The sequence below is a fragment of the Pyrus communis genome, chromosome 4 (assembly GCF_963583255.1).
Source record: "Pyrus communis chromosome 4, drPyrComm1.1, whole genome shotgun sequence".
Lineage (NCBI taxonomy): Eukaryota > Viridiplantae > Streptophyta > Magnoliopsida > Rosales > Rosaceae > Pyrus > Pyrus communis.
Window position 1 is genome coordinate 10,790,789 of NC_084806.1, and position 16,527 is coordinate 10,807,315.

General features: G+C 36.6%; 3 protein-coding genes across 7 annotated transcripts; 2 read left to right on the forward strand and 1 right to left on the reverse strand.

Annotated features, from left to right (window-relative positions):
* The first annotated feature begins 3,163 nt into the window (after nt 1-3,163).
* LOC137731796 (lipase-like) lies at nt 3,164-7,367 on the forward strand. 5 transcript variants are annotated; one of them, XM_068471015.1, is made up of 11 exons: nt 3,165-3,368; nt 3,445-3,525; nt 4,331-4,410; nt 4,695-4,760; nt 4,839-4,886; nt 4,970-5,037; nt 5,256-5,328; nt 5,405-5,566; nt 5,934-6,128; nt 6,627-6,715; nt 6,906-7,367. In XM_068471015.1, exons 2-11 carry the CDS (start codon nt 3,459-3,461, stop codon nt 7,117-7,119), a joined length of 1,062 nt encoding a protein of 353 aa, XP_068327116.1. In that variant the 5' UTR covers nt 3,165-3,368; nt 3,445-3,458; the 3' UTR covers nt 7,120-7,367. The 5 variants fall into 5 exon arrangements, with proteins under 5 accessions (XP_068327120.1, XP_068327116.1, XP_068327118.1 ...); XM_068471017.1 differs by having other exon boundaries at nt 3,456-3,525; XM_068471016.1 differs by having other exon boundaries at nt 3,165-3,340; nt 3,444-3,525.
* Nucleotides 7,351-9,231, reverse strand: LOC137731797 (uncharacterized). The gene is made up of 2 exons (XM_068471020.1): nt 8,507-9,231; nt 7,351-8,373 (listed from the first exon to the last, which is right to left on the reverse strand). The coding sequence occupies exons 1-2, from the start codon at nt 9,087-9,089 to the stop codon at nt 8,234-8,236; spliced, it is 723 nt and encodes a 240-aa protein (XP_068327121.1). The 5' UTR covers nt 9,090-9,231; the 3' UTR covers nt 7,351-8,233.
* Nucleotides 9,232-12,895: 3,664 nt separating this feature from the next.
* LOC137730976 (E3 ubiquitin-protein ligase MIEL1-like) lies at nt 12,896-16,122 on the forward strand. The gene is made up of 12 exons (XM_068470003.1): nt 12,896-13,495; nt 13,616-13,703; nt 13,794-13,850; nt 14,029-14,061; nt 14,164-14,241; nt 14,418-14,461; nt 14,570-14,610; nt 14,941-15,023; nt 15,120-15,211; nt 15,297-15,366; nt 15,498-15,539; nt 15,691-16,122. The coding sequence occupies exons 1-12, from the start codon at nt 13,446-13,448 to the stop codon at nt 15,814-15,816; spliced, it is 804 nt and encodes a 267-aa protein (XP_068326104.1). The 5' UTR covers nt 12,896-13,445; the 3' UTR covers nt 15,817-16,122.
* The last annotated feature ends 405 nt before the right edge of the window (nt 16,123-16,527 follow it).

Below are 16,527 nucleotides of genomic sequence, written 5' to 3' on the forward strand. Positions count from 1 at the left end.
CAAAGTTTAAACCTTTGAAAAATGAGCGAGAGTAGGGCTGCTTCGGCTTGGAGGATGTTATTAAATAGATGCGTTTACAGCCGTTCGATTTGGAAATCGAGATGTGCGGTTCGGAAAAGCGTTGGGTGGGAAAAGTAAGAATTTCCCGCCAATTACAGGAAAATGTGGTTTCCCGCTCTCATGTTGTTGGTCATTCTACAAGCCGAATCCTGAGATGCTTCAATCACATTCGTTCATCTGTTGTACATCTTACGGTCATTTTTATCAAGTATTATTTATATTGAATTTTAAATTAAAAAATTTACAATGATTTCTAATTGCATGATATACTATGAACAGATGTGATTGGAGGATCTTCATTCATTCTACTATTCCTACCTTATGGGTTGGGTTGCCGGGTGGGTCCATTAGCTAATTTTTTATTTTTTCCTGGTTTGGGTGCCCGATCGGTGGGTCAGCCGGCTCAATTTTCTTTTAATACAACGTTATTCTATATTTGAAAGCGACGATTTATCAACTCAATTTATTTTTTTTAACACATGAACCTTATACGAGGAGGCAATGATTTGTCGACTCAAGATTTTGTGTTTACTTATAACGTCTTATAACTGTCAACGATAATTAATTAGTGCTGACAATTACTTGCAATGCAGACTTAATTAGCAAGTAATACACTGCCCAACACACAACCCAAAACAAGAGGAGCACACGTGCACCCAGAATGGTGATCCCCATGGTACGAGCATGAGGCACCTCACGCTTTTGTTGCTTAAGATCAAATTCGCCCTGCAATAAGTTCATTGGCATTGGCATTGTTGTCAAGACGCATTCTAATGAGTTCGTGGTTAACCTGGTGACGAGCAGAGGGTGGACAGAGCGAAGACCCGGTGTTCTCGGGATCACTAGGAAGTTCAAGGAAGTGTATGTGAGAACCTCCGTGAACCATTCAGCGGTTTGGGCAGGTGGTGAAAAAGAGAAGACCATCATGGTTGTGTTGATAATGTGTTATACAAGCTTTGAACTAAGAAGAAAAATCTAATTTTAGACGAAGATGAACACAAAGAAGACTACCATGGTTCTGTTGTTTTTGGACTCTGGTTTTAGCGAAGAAAAAAGACTTACCTCTCTATTTCCCATGTGACCAACTATCCATATTTCTTTGTTTTAATCGTTGTTCAATTAGGTTGTGCGACCTAGTCTTTTACTTTTTATACCGCATGTTTAACATTTCTTTTAGGATTCACTATAAATTCATACAACATCTGAAAAATATTTCGTAAAGTATTTAACACGTAATCACTTGAGCTTTTATCTCATACCATCAAATTTACTAAAATACTACAACAAAAATTATGATATTTTTGTATGTTATAAATTAAATAATAAACTCAATTACAAGCATAGTTTTTTTAAGTGTAAATAAACACTTATTTATATGATTTATAATAAATTTACTTAAATATGCTTAGTCCATTTAGGCCCCGTCTAAGCGCATAGGCAATAGGCCTCACATGTCGCTTGACTAGCGCCTAATGACTACCACCCGATGTTAGAATCTTGTATCCGTCACTGACTCTAAAGCTGCACCTCCATTGCTTCTATATATATACAGCGATACGATTTCGATGCATATGATCAACTTACGTACGTGGCATATTGAATGCAGTAGTTGTGTCCGGAAATGAACGTATAGAACAATATTGTCTTCATTTGCATGTCTTGGTGACGGCATCTGCTTGCTGGCAACAAATTCTCCAGCTCTCAGTACCGATAACTCGATAATATGATAACTAATGTTAGTATATTGAAAATTTATGTTAATTAATATGCATTTAGATGGCGTATGATAACAATATCTGTCTCTAACTTGCTCTACTACTGATGAGAGAGAGAGAGAGAGAGAGAGAGAGAGAGAGAGAGTTGCACGGGCAAGGGTGGAGAATGGGGGAGCTTCGGAGCTGCCGACAGTGGTTGTGTGTGAGTGTTTTCCTTTCAAGTTTTTAAATTTTCATTGGTGGAAAAGAACATGTAATCTGTAAAATATTTCTTGAGTCAACTTAAATATTTGCGTGTGAATGAAACCCTAAGCATATACTTTATCCCAAACCTTAAAGTATATCCTTTAAAGCACAACGTTAAGGGTCCTCATTAGTAAGTATCATATTTCGATTTTGTCCAATGATATTTTAACACTTATTTTATTGCTTTAAATTAATGGATATCTTATTTATTTTTTCTTGGACTTTAAAACAAAAAAAACATGTGACATTTTTTTATTGAGCCATATCAAAAGAATTAGTTGATAGAGTAATCACTAGTGAATACCTAAATATTATCCAAACAAGGATTATTATGACAAAACTAGATATGCAAGAGACCAAGCACAATTAAAAATAACAAAATAAACATTCAATTGGTACAAGGGGGTTTCGTTTTCCAAATCTTGACTTCACTTCTTTTTTATTTAATCAAATGAGGATTCGAATCAGAGATTATTTTCAATATTGAGAAGCGAAAAATCGTTAGATCAATAGGTACTGTGTACAATCTAAATGCATTAGTTAGAGCATGTGTACTTCTCCTAATTCAAAACTCCATGTTCGCATTTAAAATAAAATATCAATTGTATCAAAAAACAAAATAAGTTTACATACCATCAAAAGAATTCAACATTTATTTATAGGAAAATGATTTAAGTTAAATTTTTTTTTTAAACAAACGATATTTCTATACTAAGACGGGGGAGGTGTATTCACAATAAACTAGCAATAATGTAGTTCAAATTCATTTTCGACGAAAATCAAATATAAGACCTTCAAGTACACGTGAAAAGGAATAGCAAGCGGCTCTAGGAAAATAATTAGTTAGGGGAAAATGAAGAACAAATTGATAGCGTAGAGGAACAGTACGGAGGCAAAATTCCTGTCATCCAAACCCAATCCTAATTCGAAATAATAATTACACATCAGCACGTGCAATTCCACACGCTTCAAACACCGGCAACTTACCGTGATTACCCTCCAATAATGGCCCTACAAAACACGTAGAGACAAAGATCGACGGTTGATAAACAGCGAAAATAAGGGTATTTTAGGAAGTATAAACTAAACAAAAAAGCTTGCATTCCTCATTCTTCCTCTCTCTTTCAGTTATTTATTTATTTATTTTTCGCCTTCTTAACTCCTTTTCTTGGGTCTTCCTCCAGAGTCTGACCACGTTGGCAACCACCACAGCAACAGCTCCTAAACGGTGCGTTGCGGAGCATTACCACGATTGCACGGTCGCAAAATCCGCTTCAATCCGACAGTCTTCGGAGCTCCGAAGCCGCCGCCGGGTTGGGGTGAGTGGAGTGGGACGTCGTGACGGTGGTCGGTTTCTCTAATTTTCTGATTGCTTGCAACTAATTATTGCTGAATTGTGCCCTAAATTGTTTATTTCTGCTAGTTTTTGGTCAGGGCATGGAGAAAAGGAGATGGTTGGTATTCGTAATATTAACGTGGATGTTTGTTTTTTCCGCTGGAAGAGGTAAAATTTTCAATTTTTGCATCAAAAGTTTTATCTTTTATGTTTAATTAAATTTTAAGTTCATAGCGGTTGATTAGAGACTTTTTTGTTGTATATATAGAAATTGTAATTGGGTTGAAGGGAAATTGATGGTTGGTGAAGAATTAATTCAGGAGACTCAATGGGTCATTCAAGGGCTCGTTTGGAAGTATATTTAAAATGATTGAAGGCGCTTTGAGAGAAAATGATTTAGGGTTCCAAACGAGCTCCGAGTCATTATTCTATTTTAGAAGTGTTTTAGAATAGCCAAGCAAACCAAAAACGCTTCTGACGAGGTTTGGTAAGAAAAGTTAAAAGTGCTTCGCGGTTTAAAAGTGACAGTGCTTCGTGGAGTGGTGAAGCACTTGGATTTGTATAAATTTTTCCTAAATGCCTCTAATAAAAGCACTTTTAGCACAATCGCTAATGAATTGAAGTGCTTTCTAGAAATGTATTTCCAAACTGGTCTATGATAGCCTTTGCAACAATGTGGTATTTGTTGGTTTTACCTTATCATAGTTTATCAAAGGATGATTTGGTATCAGTCTGTTAGGGACTAAACTAAAGAGGTTCTATATTCACTTTGGAGAAGGAAATACGTGATGCGAACCATACGATTATAAAGTGGTTGTATATTGCGGATTCTTTGTGTATTTTTACTTCGGTTTTGTTTTTGCCTTGTTGGGGTGTGCGGAATTATAGATCAAAATAGTTGGAATCAGAATTTGGTTGTGTTGAACTTTTCGGACCCATTTTAACAGGGAGTAATTTCTTCTTACAAATGCAGAACTGAAGATTAAGCACAAGGATCATGGCCCCATATACAATCACACGCTTGCCACTATACTAGTGCGGTATGCTTCTACGGTAAGTTTCATCAGATATTTGCTTGTGTCACCATTTATGGGGATTTATTGGAAACATCTAGCCTCACCATTTCTCTTGCAAATCTTTACCATATGCTTTGTTAGTCATGGTATGTTGTAATTGTGACATAGAAAAAGGTTGTTTTTGGGGAGTATTTAAATCTGTCTAGATAAAGTGGAAACCAAACTGTGGGGATTTTCTGGATTATATGTCAAGATTTGAACTATTAGTATGTACCTGCTATAAGGTCCGTCACAATTGAAATCAAATTTCTGCTTTTGTAGGTATATGTGTCTGATTTGTCGGAGCTGTTTACTTGGACATGCTCGTGCTGTAATGGTTTGATTAAGGTACTGAGACTTATCTGATTAATTTGAAGTTCTTATGCTTGAAAATTGTTGGCCTTATTTCTCCTTTCAATGGGACAGGGATTTGAAATGATAGAGATTATTGTTGACGTCCAGCATTGCTTACAGGTGCGATTTCATAGTTCAGCCTGGTTTTATGTGTTAAGGTTATTTCTTTGCTGCCTCTGTATGACATTGTCAACTTTGTTCAGGCTTTTGTTGGAGTGGCACAAGACCCGAATGCTATTATAATTGCATTTAGGGGGACTCAGGAACACAGGTGCGGGGCTAACGTTCTTATCATTCTCGATTAAAGTTTCTGCTGAATTATTTATTTGAGCCCAAACTATGGCATAGGTGAAGGGAAAATTGAAAAATACAATGAATAAGTACATGCGTAGCTTTTCCTTTAAATATAATTATATGTATCTCTATGGGCAATCTGATTTGCCCTTTTACCAGAATTTGTTGATTAATGGATCTTCTTTATATGTACAGCATACAGAATTGGATTGAAGACTTATTTTGGAAACAACTTGATCTAGATTATCCTGGCATGCCTGATTCAATGGTATTGCAGTAAAGTTTCTCTACTTTGTTGCTTGCTGGAATATATAGTATCAGTTCTCATTCTTTTTCTGTTTTAGGTGCACCATGGGTTTTATAATGCTTACCACAACACAACCATACGTCCTGGAATTCTAAATGCTGTGGAAAGAGCCAAGGAATATTATGGAGATATTGGCATCATAGTTACAGGACATTCAATGGGAGGGGCAATGGCTTCATTTTGTGCTCTTGATCTAAGGGTAATCATAATTAGGCCGGTCTCCATTTTGCATGTTTCATTTTGCAAGATCTGTTTGAGTTTTTCTTGCACCACGATTCATCTTGTTTCTGTCTTCAGTATACCTTATCTTGTCAGAGCCTGACTTACGTGCTATAAAAACTTAGTTATTGCCAATTGCAATTTGACTGATTTTTTTTCCTTTGATTTTAACTGATCAAGATATGTTAGTATATCAGCAACATTTCTTGAATGGCATAAAAGATTGAACTTATTCCAGAAGGGTATTTGAATTAGTTTAATTGCATTCACTGCTTGCTGAAATTGTAGTCTATTCTGGAATTGTTCTTCAAACCTGTTACATTGGATGTTTTTCCTTGAATTCCCAGGTCAATCAAAAAGAGAAAGATGTTCAGGTTATGACATTTGGACAACCTCGTATCGGTAATGCAGCTTTTGCATCATACTATAGCACACTTGTACCAAACACTATACGAGTAACAAATTCACATGACATGGTGCCTCATTTGCCTCCATACTATACTTATTTTCCTCAGAAGACATACCACCACTTTCCACGAGAGGTATTCCCTTAGCTGACATTGCTGGATGCCTTGACTTTGAAGCCTTTAAGATCTATTAGAAAATAAACCGATTAAGTAGTTTCTTCTAGTAAATCTATTTGTGACCAAATTTTCAGTATTTTATGTTTTTTAGCCCACATAGGTGGATTAGTTACACATCCACTTTGAAGCCTTTAAGATCAATCAGAAAATAAACTGATTAAGTAGTTTCTTGTAAAATGTCTGTTTGTGGCTAAGTTTTCAATATTTTATGCTCTTTATATACAACCAATTATTTGTGAATAGCTTAAGATTATGTGAAATATTTGTAATTGATGAGAATATGATATCTCACTTACAATTTCTGGTCATATTTTGAATAGGTGGATGAATATTAATGAATAGGACTCTTGATATACACTTGCACAAGGCACTTGAATCATAACTTCGTATATTTATGACCTTTTTTTTGGAAGTTCCTTTCTCTTCAGACCATTGAGAGTCTTATTCTGATTCTAGGTGTGGCTTTATAACATTGGAGTTGAAAGTCTTGTTTACGAAGTTGAGAAAATCTGTGATGATTCAGGCGAGGACCCAACGTGCAGCAGGTAATCCAGTTTTTTACGTTGTGATATCATTGGTAGTTGTGTCCTCAGTTCCTTTCTTTCATCATGTTCCGACACATAACAGCTCGCTAGTGCAGTCTTCTATGGTTAGAATATTAATAAAATAATGAAGTCGAAAAGAATAACCTGATTACAAAAATATGATATAAGTTTTTGAGACATTTTTGTGCAGGTCAGTGAGTGGGAACAGCATTTCGGACCATTTAGTTTATTATGGCATTGAATTAATGGCCAAGACATGGAGACGGTGTAGAATTGTGATGGGTACTAGTGTAGAAGGGTACAGCAGAACAGATCTAGGAGGAAATTTTGTTTTGTCCAGAGATCCTGCAACTTCTGTTCTCAAGTTGAATGCATCGCCAGATACTGGGGCAAAACCTCTGTAGAGTATCGGTCATGTTTTCCCTTGGAAGAAATCTGAGAGAGGTCAGTTGTAGGTGTATGTCCTGGAAAAGCTGTTTCGTTGTATGCCTAAAAGCTCTTGCTTTTCAGAAGCCATAGCTGATGAATATCGTGGGTTGGGATGGGGCTGCGGATGACTTGTGTATATATAAATGTGTTCATCTTCATTCTAATTGGGATATGAATGCTGACGTTGTGTTACTTGTGTAAATATAATGTGTTCATCTTCAAACACTTGTGTATCTTTGGGCTCACCGGTAAAACTCAGTTGTCAACTCAGGAAAAATCTTAGGTGCAACCGGGTTTTATCGAAACGAGACCACATTGATGTGGCGCTGCACAATGACACTACATTTCCATATCATTTCCAGTGGGTTTGATCAATTAACCTACCAAGCTGGTACTGTGCTTTAATTTGATTACACTGACACATTGACACTACATCTTCATCCCTTATAACTCGTGTAACCAAGTAAGGTGGTCCAAAATTCAAATGTCATTTCTGGTTCAAGCATAGGAAACCAACATAAAACGCCTTCTCGTCAAATTTTCTTCATCATTTTTACTGTAAGACGATATTTTAAACTAATCTAATTTATATAGTGGCAAATTTCAAGTAGATGCAAGGACACTATAATGTCTTGAAGTTGTTTCTAACGTTGTAAAGTTTCTTTTAACCCTTTGTGCAGTTCCATAATGTTCTTCCCCGACGATACAAGGTCGTTTGACATACTGACAAAGGCTAACTAGTCTAATCCACGTCTACTTAATACATTAACATTGAGTGTTTGAATTTGGTCTATAAAAGCGAAACTGGACAAATTTTGAAACAGAAAGCAATTCCAAGATTTCAACACACAGTACTGCTACATATTCTCTGTCCAAATTACATGTTACATGAATAGCAAGACCAACTTTGTAGGACAGGGGCAGAAAACCAATAAAAAGTAGGTGATTGATCAATTACAAACACAGAATCCAAGTGAGAAGCATTAGCTTTCCTAATTTAATTGCCCTTCGCACTTAGCTTGTCTTCTCATCCTTGGCTGGTGAATCGCCCGCATATTGTTCCTGCACTCGTGTACTTCTAGTTTCAGATTAATTCTTCGCTTCTTCAGCAGGGATTGAAGCTTTAGGTTCGGCGGCTTCAGCCACTTTGGCTTCAACAGTGGTTGTAACTACTGCTTCTGTTTCCTTCACCAAACTCTCCTCCGGTTTCTTTACGGGCTCTTCTGTACCTACACAATAACCAAATTAAATCAGCAGCAATACGTTAGACGGTTATCATGCATGCATGCAATCTTGCAATGTGATCAACATAGTTTTACGTTAATGTTGTAATTAAACGATTTAACATTGTGGTTTACAAACCCCTTTTTTGTGGCTCAGCTACTAGAGCTTCTGTTTCTGCAGGCAGATCCAATTCGTTGTCATCCTCTGCAATATCATCATCTACCTTGAAGAAGCTTCCCTTACTTCCATGGCGTGGAGTGTAATAATCTGATGTCCCCGATCGTCCCTCAGAAATAATCCCATCAATTCCCTCCTCATCCAATTTCCTCGACGAAAAGAAACGATTCGGAGAACCATGCGAAATCAATCTCTCCGCCGCCTCGTCATGCTCTTCTTTGTTACCTTTTTCCAATACTTCCTTACCATCATCTTCTCCGTCCTTGTTAGTTACTTTTATGTCTTTCACATTCACATCATCACCCACGGCAGACGCCTCACCACCACCAACGTTATTGGCAACCGCATTGTCCTCCTTGACTTCTTGTTCTTGTTGTTCATGTTGTTGTTGTTGTTGCACCGTTGAGTTCGCTGCATTGTCATTGTTTTCTAGGACGGTTTCTATGTCCTTGCTCTTCTTGGAAGGATCGGCAACGCTAGATTTCTTGCGGCGGAGGACGGTGTTGCTGGTGGCAACCGCCAACTTTGATTCCCCGCAACCCATTTTTCAATATTTTGTGTGGTGTGAGGTCTCAAAGATGTAGAGATTGGGCAGAGGAGAGACCGAGACAGAAGAATTAATGCTCGAGCTCCCTTTAATAATACGAGGAAGAGAGAGATGTGAGAAATGGAAGCTTTTTTTGTGTTTGATTTTGTTGTCTGTTTGTGTTGGAGCTGTGGTTTGCATGGGTGTAATTTGGTGGCATGCAGGTATGTACGTAGCTTATATAGAACCGTTTTATTCGTTGTGTTTCGAAGGTGGAGATGGATTTTATGTCTTGGCAGCTCATCATTATTAACACGTCAATGTTGCTTGGTGTATTTTACTTGCATATAAGCAAATTCACATTCATTTTTTAACTTTTCAACATTTACTAATAATGTATTTTCATCGAATAAATTCATATATTTAAAAATTCCGTTAGCTAGGTTAGTAATTAGGAAACATTTAGTTTGGCAAAGTTGATGCATGCATTCAAAACTTTTTGTTAGGGTTGGGTTTGGTTCATTCAGCTCAGTTGTTTTCCAAAATCGAAAATCAAACTGAAATTATTGTTCAGTTTGGTCTTCTTTGGGTTTTTTCGGTTTAGTTTTTTTTTTCAGTTTGGATTGGTTTTGGTCAGTTTTTTTTCGCAATTTTTTTTTTTTTTTTTTTTTGAAAACCTATAATTAAACTGGCTTTGCCCAGAAAAAAGAAATCTGGAATGGCAAACCTTAAGCCACGATGGAACGAAGATGGGATAAAAATGAAGAATGGGATATAGAAGATGGACACTCCACAAACATTGGCATTTATCCACCTGAAGAAGGTTAATGTACCTGAAGAGCGAGTGACTGTTTTTCCAAGTAGTGTTTCACCGATTGGATCCCCAAGCTTCCTCTGCTTTATAAAAATTTGCATCTGATTCCACAAGGTGGAAAAATTACAGATAAAAAATAAAGATGGGATACAAGGAAAAAACCGACTAAATCAAGCAAATCTGAATAATTTCGTTCAATTTTAATATAAAAGAGTGTAATCCTGAATTGAAGCGAACCAAAACATATAACTTAGAGAGCATGAAACACTGGAAACACTGGAAAATTGGTTTCTCCACTGGTTTTAGTTGAAATTGAACCACATCGTACCACTGGAAGTTAGTTGGTTCGGTTGCAGTTTAAAGGTAAAACTTATTCAACCGAACCGTCCCACCTCTAAGTAAAAGGTTTTTGGGATGAGTTGAATTCTGTAATACATGTTTTATATTTCTTAACTGCGTAATATACAGAAGAGCAAATCAACTGGAAAAATAGGAAGAAAGAAGAAGAAAACTGAAAAACCAAATGACAAAACAAGATTGTTTGGTAGTTTGAATGCGTTCACGTTAGACCAAAGGTTTAGAATCATAAACTGCAGAGGGAAATACACAATCCAAAACACGCCCAGGATTCACAAGCACACATTTTGGCCAGATACTATACAAGGATATATTTGAAGTGAGACCATGAGAAAATCGCTCTCATCGAAGTCCTATCATGCTTCGGCGTATGACACACATCAGAGGAACGAGCAGTTAAATGTGCGATCGAGGATCTAATGAATAAAAATTCTACGATTACAAATTTTAGTGTGTGTTATACACTCCACATACTTAAAATCCTCTATTACTTCTCACTTCCCTTTTCCGTATGAGAGTTTTTTTGGTGTACTTGAAACACAAAACAGTATACCACGTGTTAGAATAAAACTAGGGAGACACTGAAAATTATACTATTCCTCTATCTGAGTAATGCTAGGGAGACCATCTACTTAAACCATATTTTGTAAACCATGTTTCATTGTTGTTGATGATTGAATTATTACTTAGGAATTAATTATGCTTATTTCCTATTAGCGACATATTGCATGGTTTGCAAATGTGATCTTAAAAGTTACTTCACCTAACATTATTCTTCTCTATTTATATTATAACACGTGACATATCAACTTATATTTCCGAATACAGAAAAATCTCACCTCCACATATTTGAAGAGAGTTACAAATTTTTTTGGGGACCGTTATGGCAGACATGAGGGAAGAAGACCAACAAAAATTGAGAAGTCCCACTTGAATGTTGTATGTATCTCAGGTTTCAATAACATCCATTGCACAGACCCCCAAATGGCTAAATATCATCAATAAACAAGATCAAATAGATGAGAAATTTTTCAGTGTGATTGTGATACGGGATGAGATACTATATGTTATTGTACAAATAATAAGATATGTGGGTTAAAAAATTAATAACTTAAATATTAAAAATTTCCATAAATTATATAAAAACACGTGATATACTATTCGTATTCTAATCATAATAAAAAATTTGCATAAACAACTAGGGCAACTCTCTACAACTTGGAAATGAACAAGAAAGAAGCAGTTTCAATTTCCCATAAATCTCTACCATAAAAAAAAAAATTCCCATAAATCTCTAGATGCATGTGACGTCATGCCATCTCCACCTCATATTTTGTTTTAAATAATGAACATACGGTAGAGGCAGTTAATCTCAAATTCATGACAATTTTAGCTTAATAAAAAAGGAATGTGGATTTTACCTCGTGAAATTTAGTGTTATGAATAACCGATTAATGTGGAGTGATTTTTAGTCGTTAATATATTATGAAATTTATTTGTATCAACCAAAAACAATAACGATAAATTATAAGTGTTTTAATTTAAACAAGATGAATAAGCTCTCAAAATTTTACGTTTTAATTTTTCATAATCAAACAAACTTTCAAACGTTGATTAAGAATTCATCATGCACACTTCCTCTCTTATTTATTTCACTAATAAAATATACGATGACGTTTTTGTAATGTCAATAGTAACTTGATAAAGTTTCTTCAGTGGTTGTGAATTATTGTTCGAAGTATGGAGCAAGATTGGCAATATTGTCCCGCAAGATCTTGACTAGAGTCGTATGAATTGAATTGGATAAGAAAAGTGTTGGGGATACAAAGTTTTATCAAGTAGCGTGAGAGAGACAAACAGACATGGGAGAAAAGCTACTCATAGCTTGCGTCTATATTAAAGCTAGTGAGACTGAGAGTGCTTTTTCTGTTATCAAATATTATTCTTCTCCAATTTTTGGTCTCTTATAATGTCTTTGTAAACATTGCAATCGAGTACCGTAAATTCTATTATGTTTCTGTGTATAACATGCACCAGTATGATTAACAATTCAATAAACAAAATTCGGAGGCCAAGGATCCCGGTTATGCTATACACGCGGGTTTTTATTAGAAAGTCTTATAAATCAATATTCAGAGATGTGGATTTGAGATGTAAAAATACAATCTCACAAGTATTTTTAAGAAATATAAATGTGAGTTCTATTCAACGAAAATGATGTGAATTTGAAAGCCCGTTTACTTAAGTTTTAGGTTGTTTCTTGCGTATGCAAGAAGCAAGTGATAGTGAGGAATCTTAACTGCTTTTCTGTTATTAAATTTTAGGCCAGTGGTGAATGTTTAGATAAAAAAACAAAATTCAATAGTTTGGACTACTGAGTAGTGTGATAACGTTTCTAACTTTTTGCGATAAATAATTAGTTGTTACGAAGGAGAAAAAATTAGTGTGAATCAAACATGCACCATGGTGCATGTACACGATTGCTTTTCTTCATCATAGTAAAGATTTATCTTCAATAATCAGATACTAAAACCGAACTACTTAATAAACTGGACTACGAAAGACAAACTCGAAAAAAGAAAATAAAAAGAAAGTTGCCTGAATTTCCGTTCTGATTTCTTCATTCAATGGGGTTCATTCCCCTTCTCCATGAAAAAGGGGAAGAGGGAGAAAGTGATGACATAATTAACAATTATGCCCAGCAGGTGTTTGTTAAAATGCCCACCGGAAAACAAGATTGATTGTTTTGGTCAGCCTGCCTCTCATTCTCTCCAATCCGATTCGCTCATCTAACGGCGCCTGTCCTTTTCTCTATCAACGTCCACCAGCCACTGCCAACCCCACCTTATCCTCTCTCTCTCTCTCTCTCTCTCTCTCTCTCTCTCTCCCCCCCATCTGTCTGTCCAAGTGGGTAGCAGCAAATGCAACCATGGCAACTCCCAAAACGAACAAAAAAAAGTTTAGATCTTTTTTCCCAAAACTCTTATTGCCCATTATTTTACAGCTTAATCCTTGAAAGAAAAAGAAAAATAATGACTACTTTAATGCAAAGGCGATCCTTTACGTGATGGCTCTGGCTCTTTCTAATCGAGGACTCAAGAGACAAAGAGAGCCAAGCCAACAGAGCCAACCCATCCTTCCCAAATCGGGAAACTTCCATTCATTCTTTAGCCTTCCCCTCTGCAATTCCTCCTCCAACTCTCATGGAAGGCTCAGCCAATGAACGTCTTGATTTTGGGAAGATGGGTTACGGGTAAACCACCATTTCGACCTTCCCCTGCTTCCTCATCTTCGAATTTCTGGTTCGCTTGCGAGAAATATGAATTGGGTTTCGTTTTTATGGCTTATTGTGTCTGGGTTTTTGTTTCTGCAGATGCAAGCATTACAGAAGAAGATGCCAGATTCGAGCTCCGTGCTGCAACGAGATGTATCCGTGCCGCCATTGTCACAACGAAGCCACGGTATTTGTTACGTTTAACTGTGAACAAGCATTTCATATTTCAATTCGTGACATTGGTGATTGGTCTGTAATATATGTTTGATTTTCTCAGAGCATGTTGAGCAACCCCTTTGATCGGCATGAGCTTGTTCGCTACGATGTGAAACAAGTATGTGACGTTATGTTATACTCTCTGTTTGTAATTTATGTCATTTTTTGGAAAAGGATGATTCGAACTCGGGTGCAATGAGGCGGGCTCACTGCCTGGCCAACTGGCTCTGCGTTTATAATTTGTGTCTCTACTTTTCTGAGTGTGCTCATTGTGTTTATTTGTGTTGCTGTTTCAGGTGGTCTGTTCAGTTTGTGACACAGAGCAGCCGGTTTGTTTTCCTACTTTGTTGGTTGTAATCCAAATTAAAGGATAGAACAAAGAAAAATGTTGTCTTGGTCCTGATGCTCTTGAATATCTATGTCGATTTTAGGTTGCAAAAGTTTGTACAAACTGCGGCGTCAGTATGGGGGAATACTTCTGTGACATTTGCAAATTCTATGATGATGATGTAAGTTAACTTCAATCTCAGATTGAATTATCGGACCCGGAAATTTGACGAACAAATTTAGTTAAATGTCTGTTCTTTTGACTTTATTGGTTTATCTGGTAGTTGGTCTGTGATCTGTATCTTTTGTTGGTGGGTTGCTCCTCATCGAAGTAAGCTTTTCTTTTTATGCGTTGCAGACCACGAAAGAACAATTTCATTGTAATGATTGTGGGATCTGCAGGTTAGTACAATTTCAGTATTTATTTCCTTTTGCTACACGGTTGATTTTTGTCATATAATTTCGTGGCATTAAGGAATTTCTTTATCTGACTTTTCATATCGAAAACAGAATCGGCGGTCGTGACAAATTCTATCACTGCAAGAAATGTGGTATGTGCTTACTTAGACTCATTATGCAAATATTGTTTCTGAAGTTGGAAACTTCCCTTCGTTAATGAACTTCTTGCCATTAGTTATTCTTTAGATAGATGAAGTCTGTGCTTTTTCGTTTCACCGTTTAATTTCCTCAGATCTGTCATTTGGATCATAGTGTTTCCAGGTCGAGTGCTAATTTAAGTTTTGGAAATCCATTGTTGGGTTGCATACTACCAATCATCGATCAGACGCCGTTCTGATTTTATGACAGATTCTCATTTTTACTTTGTAACATTAATATTCTGGTAAGAGTTCAGATTATAATGATGCTTTATATATTTTCAGGGTCTTGCTATTCAATTGGCTTACGTGATAATCACTTGTGTGTGGAGAACTCCATGCGGCATCACTGCCCTATTTGTTATGAGGTTTGTGTTGATATGTCCATTGTAGTTATACAATAGTAGGGGACCTTTGTCATGCCCTAACTAACAGTACATACTCTATCATATTGTGTTGTGTAGTTTCTTTTTGACTCTCTGAAAGACACTACTGTAATGAAATGTGGGCACACAATGCACTGCGAATGTTACAATGAAATGATGAAGCGTGACAAGTAAGCGGCATCACTTTGATTTCATTAGTTTACAAGTCAGAAGATGATTACTTGATTCCTAACTCAAACTGGTTAAACGATTCAGATATTGTTGTCCGATATGCTCCAAGTCAGTGATTGACATGTCCAGAACCTGGAAGAGAATCGACGAGGAGGTAGGCTTCTCAAGTTCAAGTTCAAAGTGTTTTGCAGTTAATTCACATTTTGCGTTGGTCCTTTAGTTATCTCAGTTATGCGATAACGATGAAGATTTCATACTAATTAGTTGACATTTGCACACTGCCAGATAGAAGCAACCGTTATGCCTGAGGATTACCGGTATAAGAAGGTGCGTACTTTTTATCCATGTTCAGGCCCACCTATAAAAAACAATGCCTCTCTGGTGTAAAATCCTGAATATCCATTTCCATATAACATCATGCGTCACGAATTTGGAACCATTTATCCATACAAGTCTAAGAATCAATGTTAATTCACAGGTATGGATCCTTTGCAATGACTGCAACGACACTACCGAAGTCTACTTCCACATAATTGGGCAGAAATGCAACCACTGCAACTCATACAACACACGCACGATTGCCCCTCCAGTTCTTCCTCAATGATATCGAGTCTGGTAGGCGCAGTGAAAGCTTGTACCGTTAATGAACAACGTAAATTGGAATCCTCCAATTGTTTCTGTACCATTGCATTATGATTCAAATGATTGGAATGTTGAAATGCGTCCATCGAACCTTTTCCCGGCAATTCTTCTTCTTCTTCTTCCAATTTATTTGGTTAAAACCCAGTTGATGGTGACCGGATGAGTCTTGGGTTGATGTAAACATTATATATACTGTAATTCTAGGGAATGGTTTATGGACCAACGAAAGATTTGCCACATGATAATAACCATGCCCATCTTGCTTTCATCTGTTCACATTGCCTTACTGTGTGTAGCAACAATTAAATTTTTTATACAAGCGATATTGAGGAACCGGGAGTCGGACCTTGACGTCATGAACAAGAGTGAATGTTCTTAACAAACTAAACTACATGTTGCGTTAACAATTAAGTTTTTATTAGCATGCAATCTGTGCAACGTTAGAGAGCCCACTTAATGGGTTAACTCATTTCCTGCAACTTCCCAGAGGGGTGTGGGTATGAAGTGGAATGTCACTATTTATGAATGAGTGAAGCACGCTAGAATAACTTACATAAAATGAGTCCGTCGTTATTGTAGTATTCTGATCAAATAGTACATTGATACGGAAGTTTCTCTTATTGGAGCGCATTTGATTTTGTTTTGAGTAGTAATAACAGCTTCCTATACTCGT

Excerpts from the sequence above, each read along its gene's own strand:
- LOC137731796 (XM_068471015.1), top strand. The coding sequence starts at position 3,459 with ATGGAGAAAAGGAGATGGTTGGTATTCGTAATATTAACGTGGATGTTT. Across the intron at positions 4,887-4,969 it reads ACGTCCAGCATTGCTTACAG|GCTTTTGTTGGAGTGGCACA; the intron begins GTGCGATTTCAT and ends AACTTTGTTCAG. Across the intron at positions 6,716-6,905 it reads GAGGACCCAACGTGCAGCAG|GTCAGTGAGTGGGAACAGCA; the intron begins GTAATCCAGTTT and ends ATTTTTGTGCAG.
- LOC137731797 (XM_068471020.1), bottom strand. The coding sequence starts at position 9,089 with ATGGGTTGCGGGGAATCAAAGTTGGCGGTTGCCACCAGCAACACCGTC. Across the intron at positions 8,374-8,506 it reads AGCTGAGCCACAAAAAAGGG|GTACAGAAGAGCCCGTAAAG; the intron begins GTTTGTAAACCA and ends GTTATTGTGTAG.
- LOC137730976 (XM_068470003.1), top strand. The coding sequence starts at position 13,446 with ATGGAAGGCTCAGCCAATGAACGTCTTGATTTTGGGAAGATGGGTTAC. Across the intron at positions 14,462-14,569 it reads AATGATTGTGGGATCTGCAG|AATCGGCGGTCGTGACAAAT; the intron begins GTTAGTACAATT and ends TATCGAAAACAG. Across the intron at positions 15,367-15,497 it reads GGAAGAGAATCGACGAGGAG|ATAGAAGCAACCGTTATGCC; the intron begins GTAGGCTTCTCA and ends GCACACTGCCAG.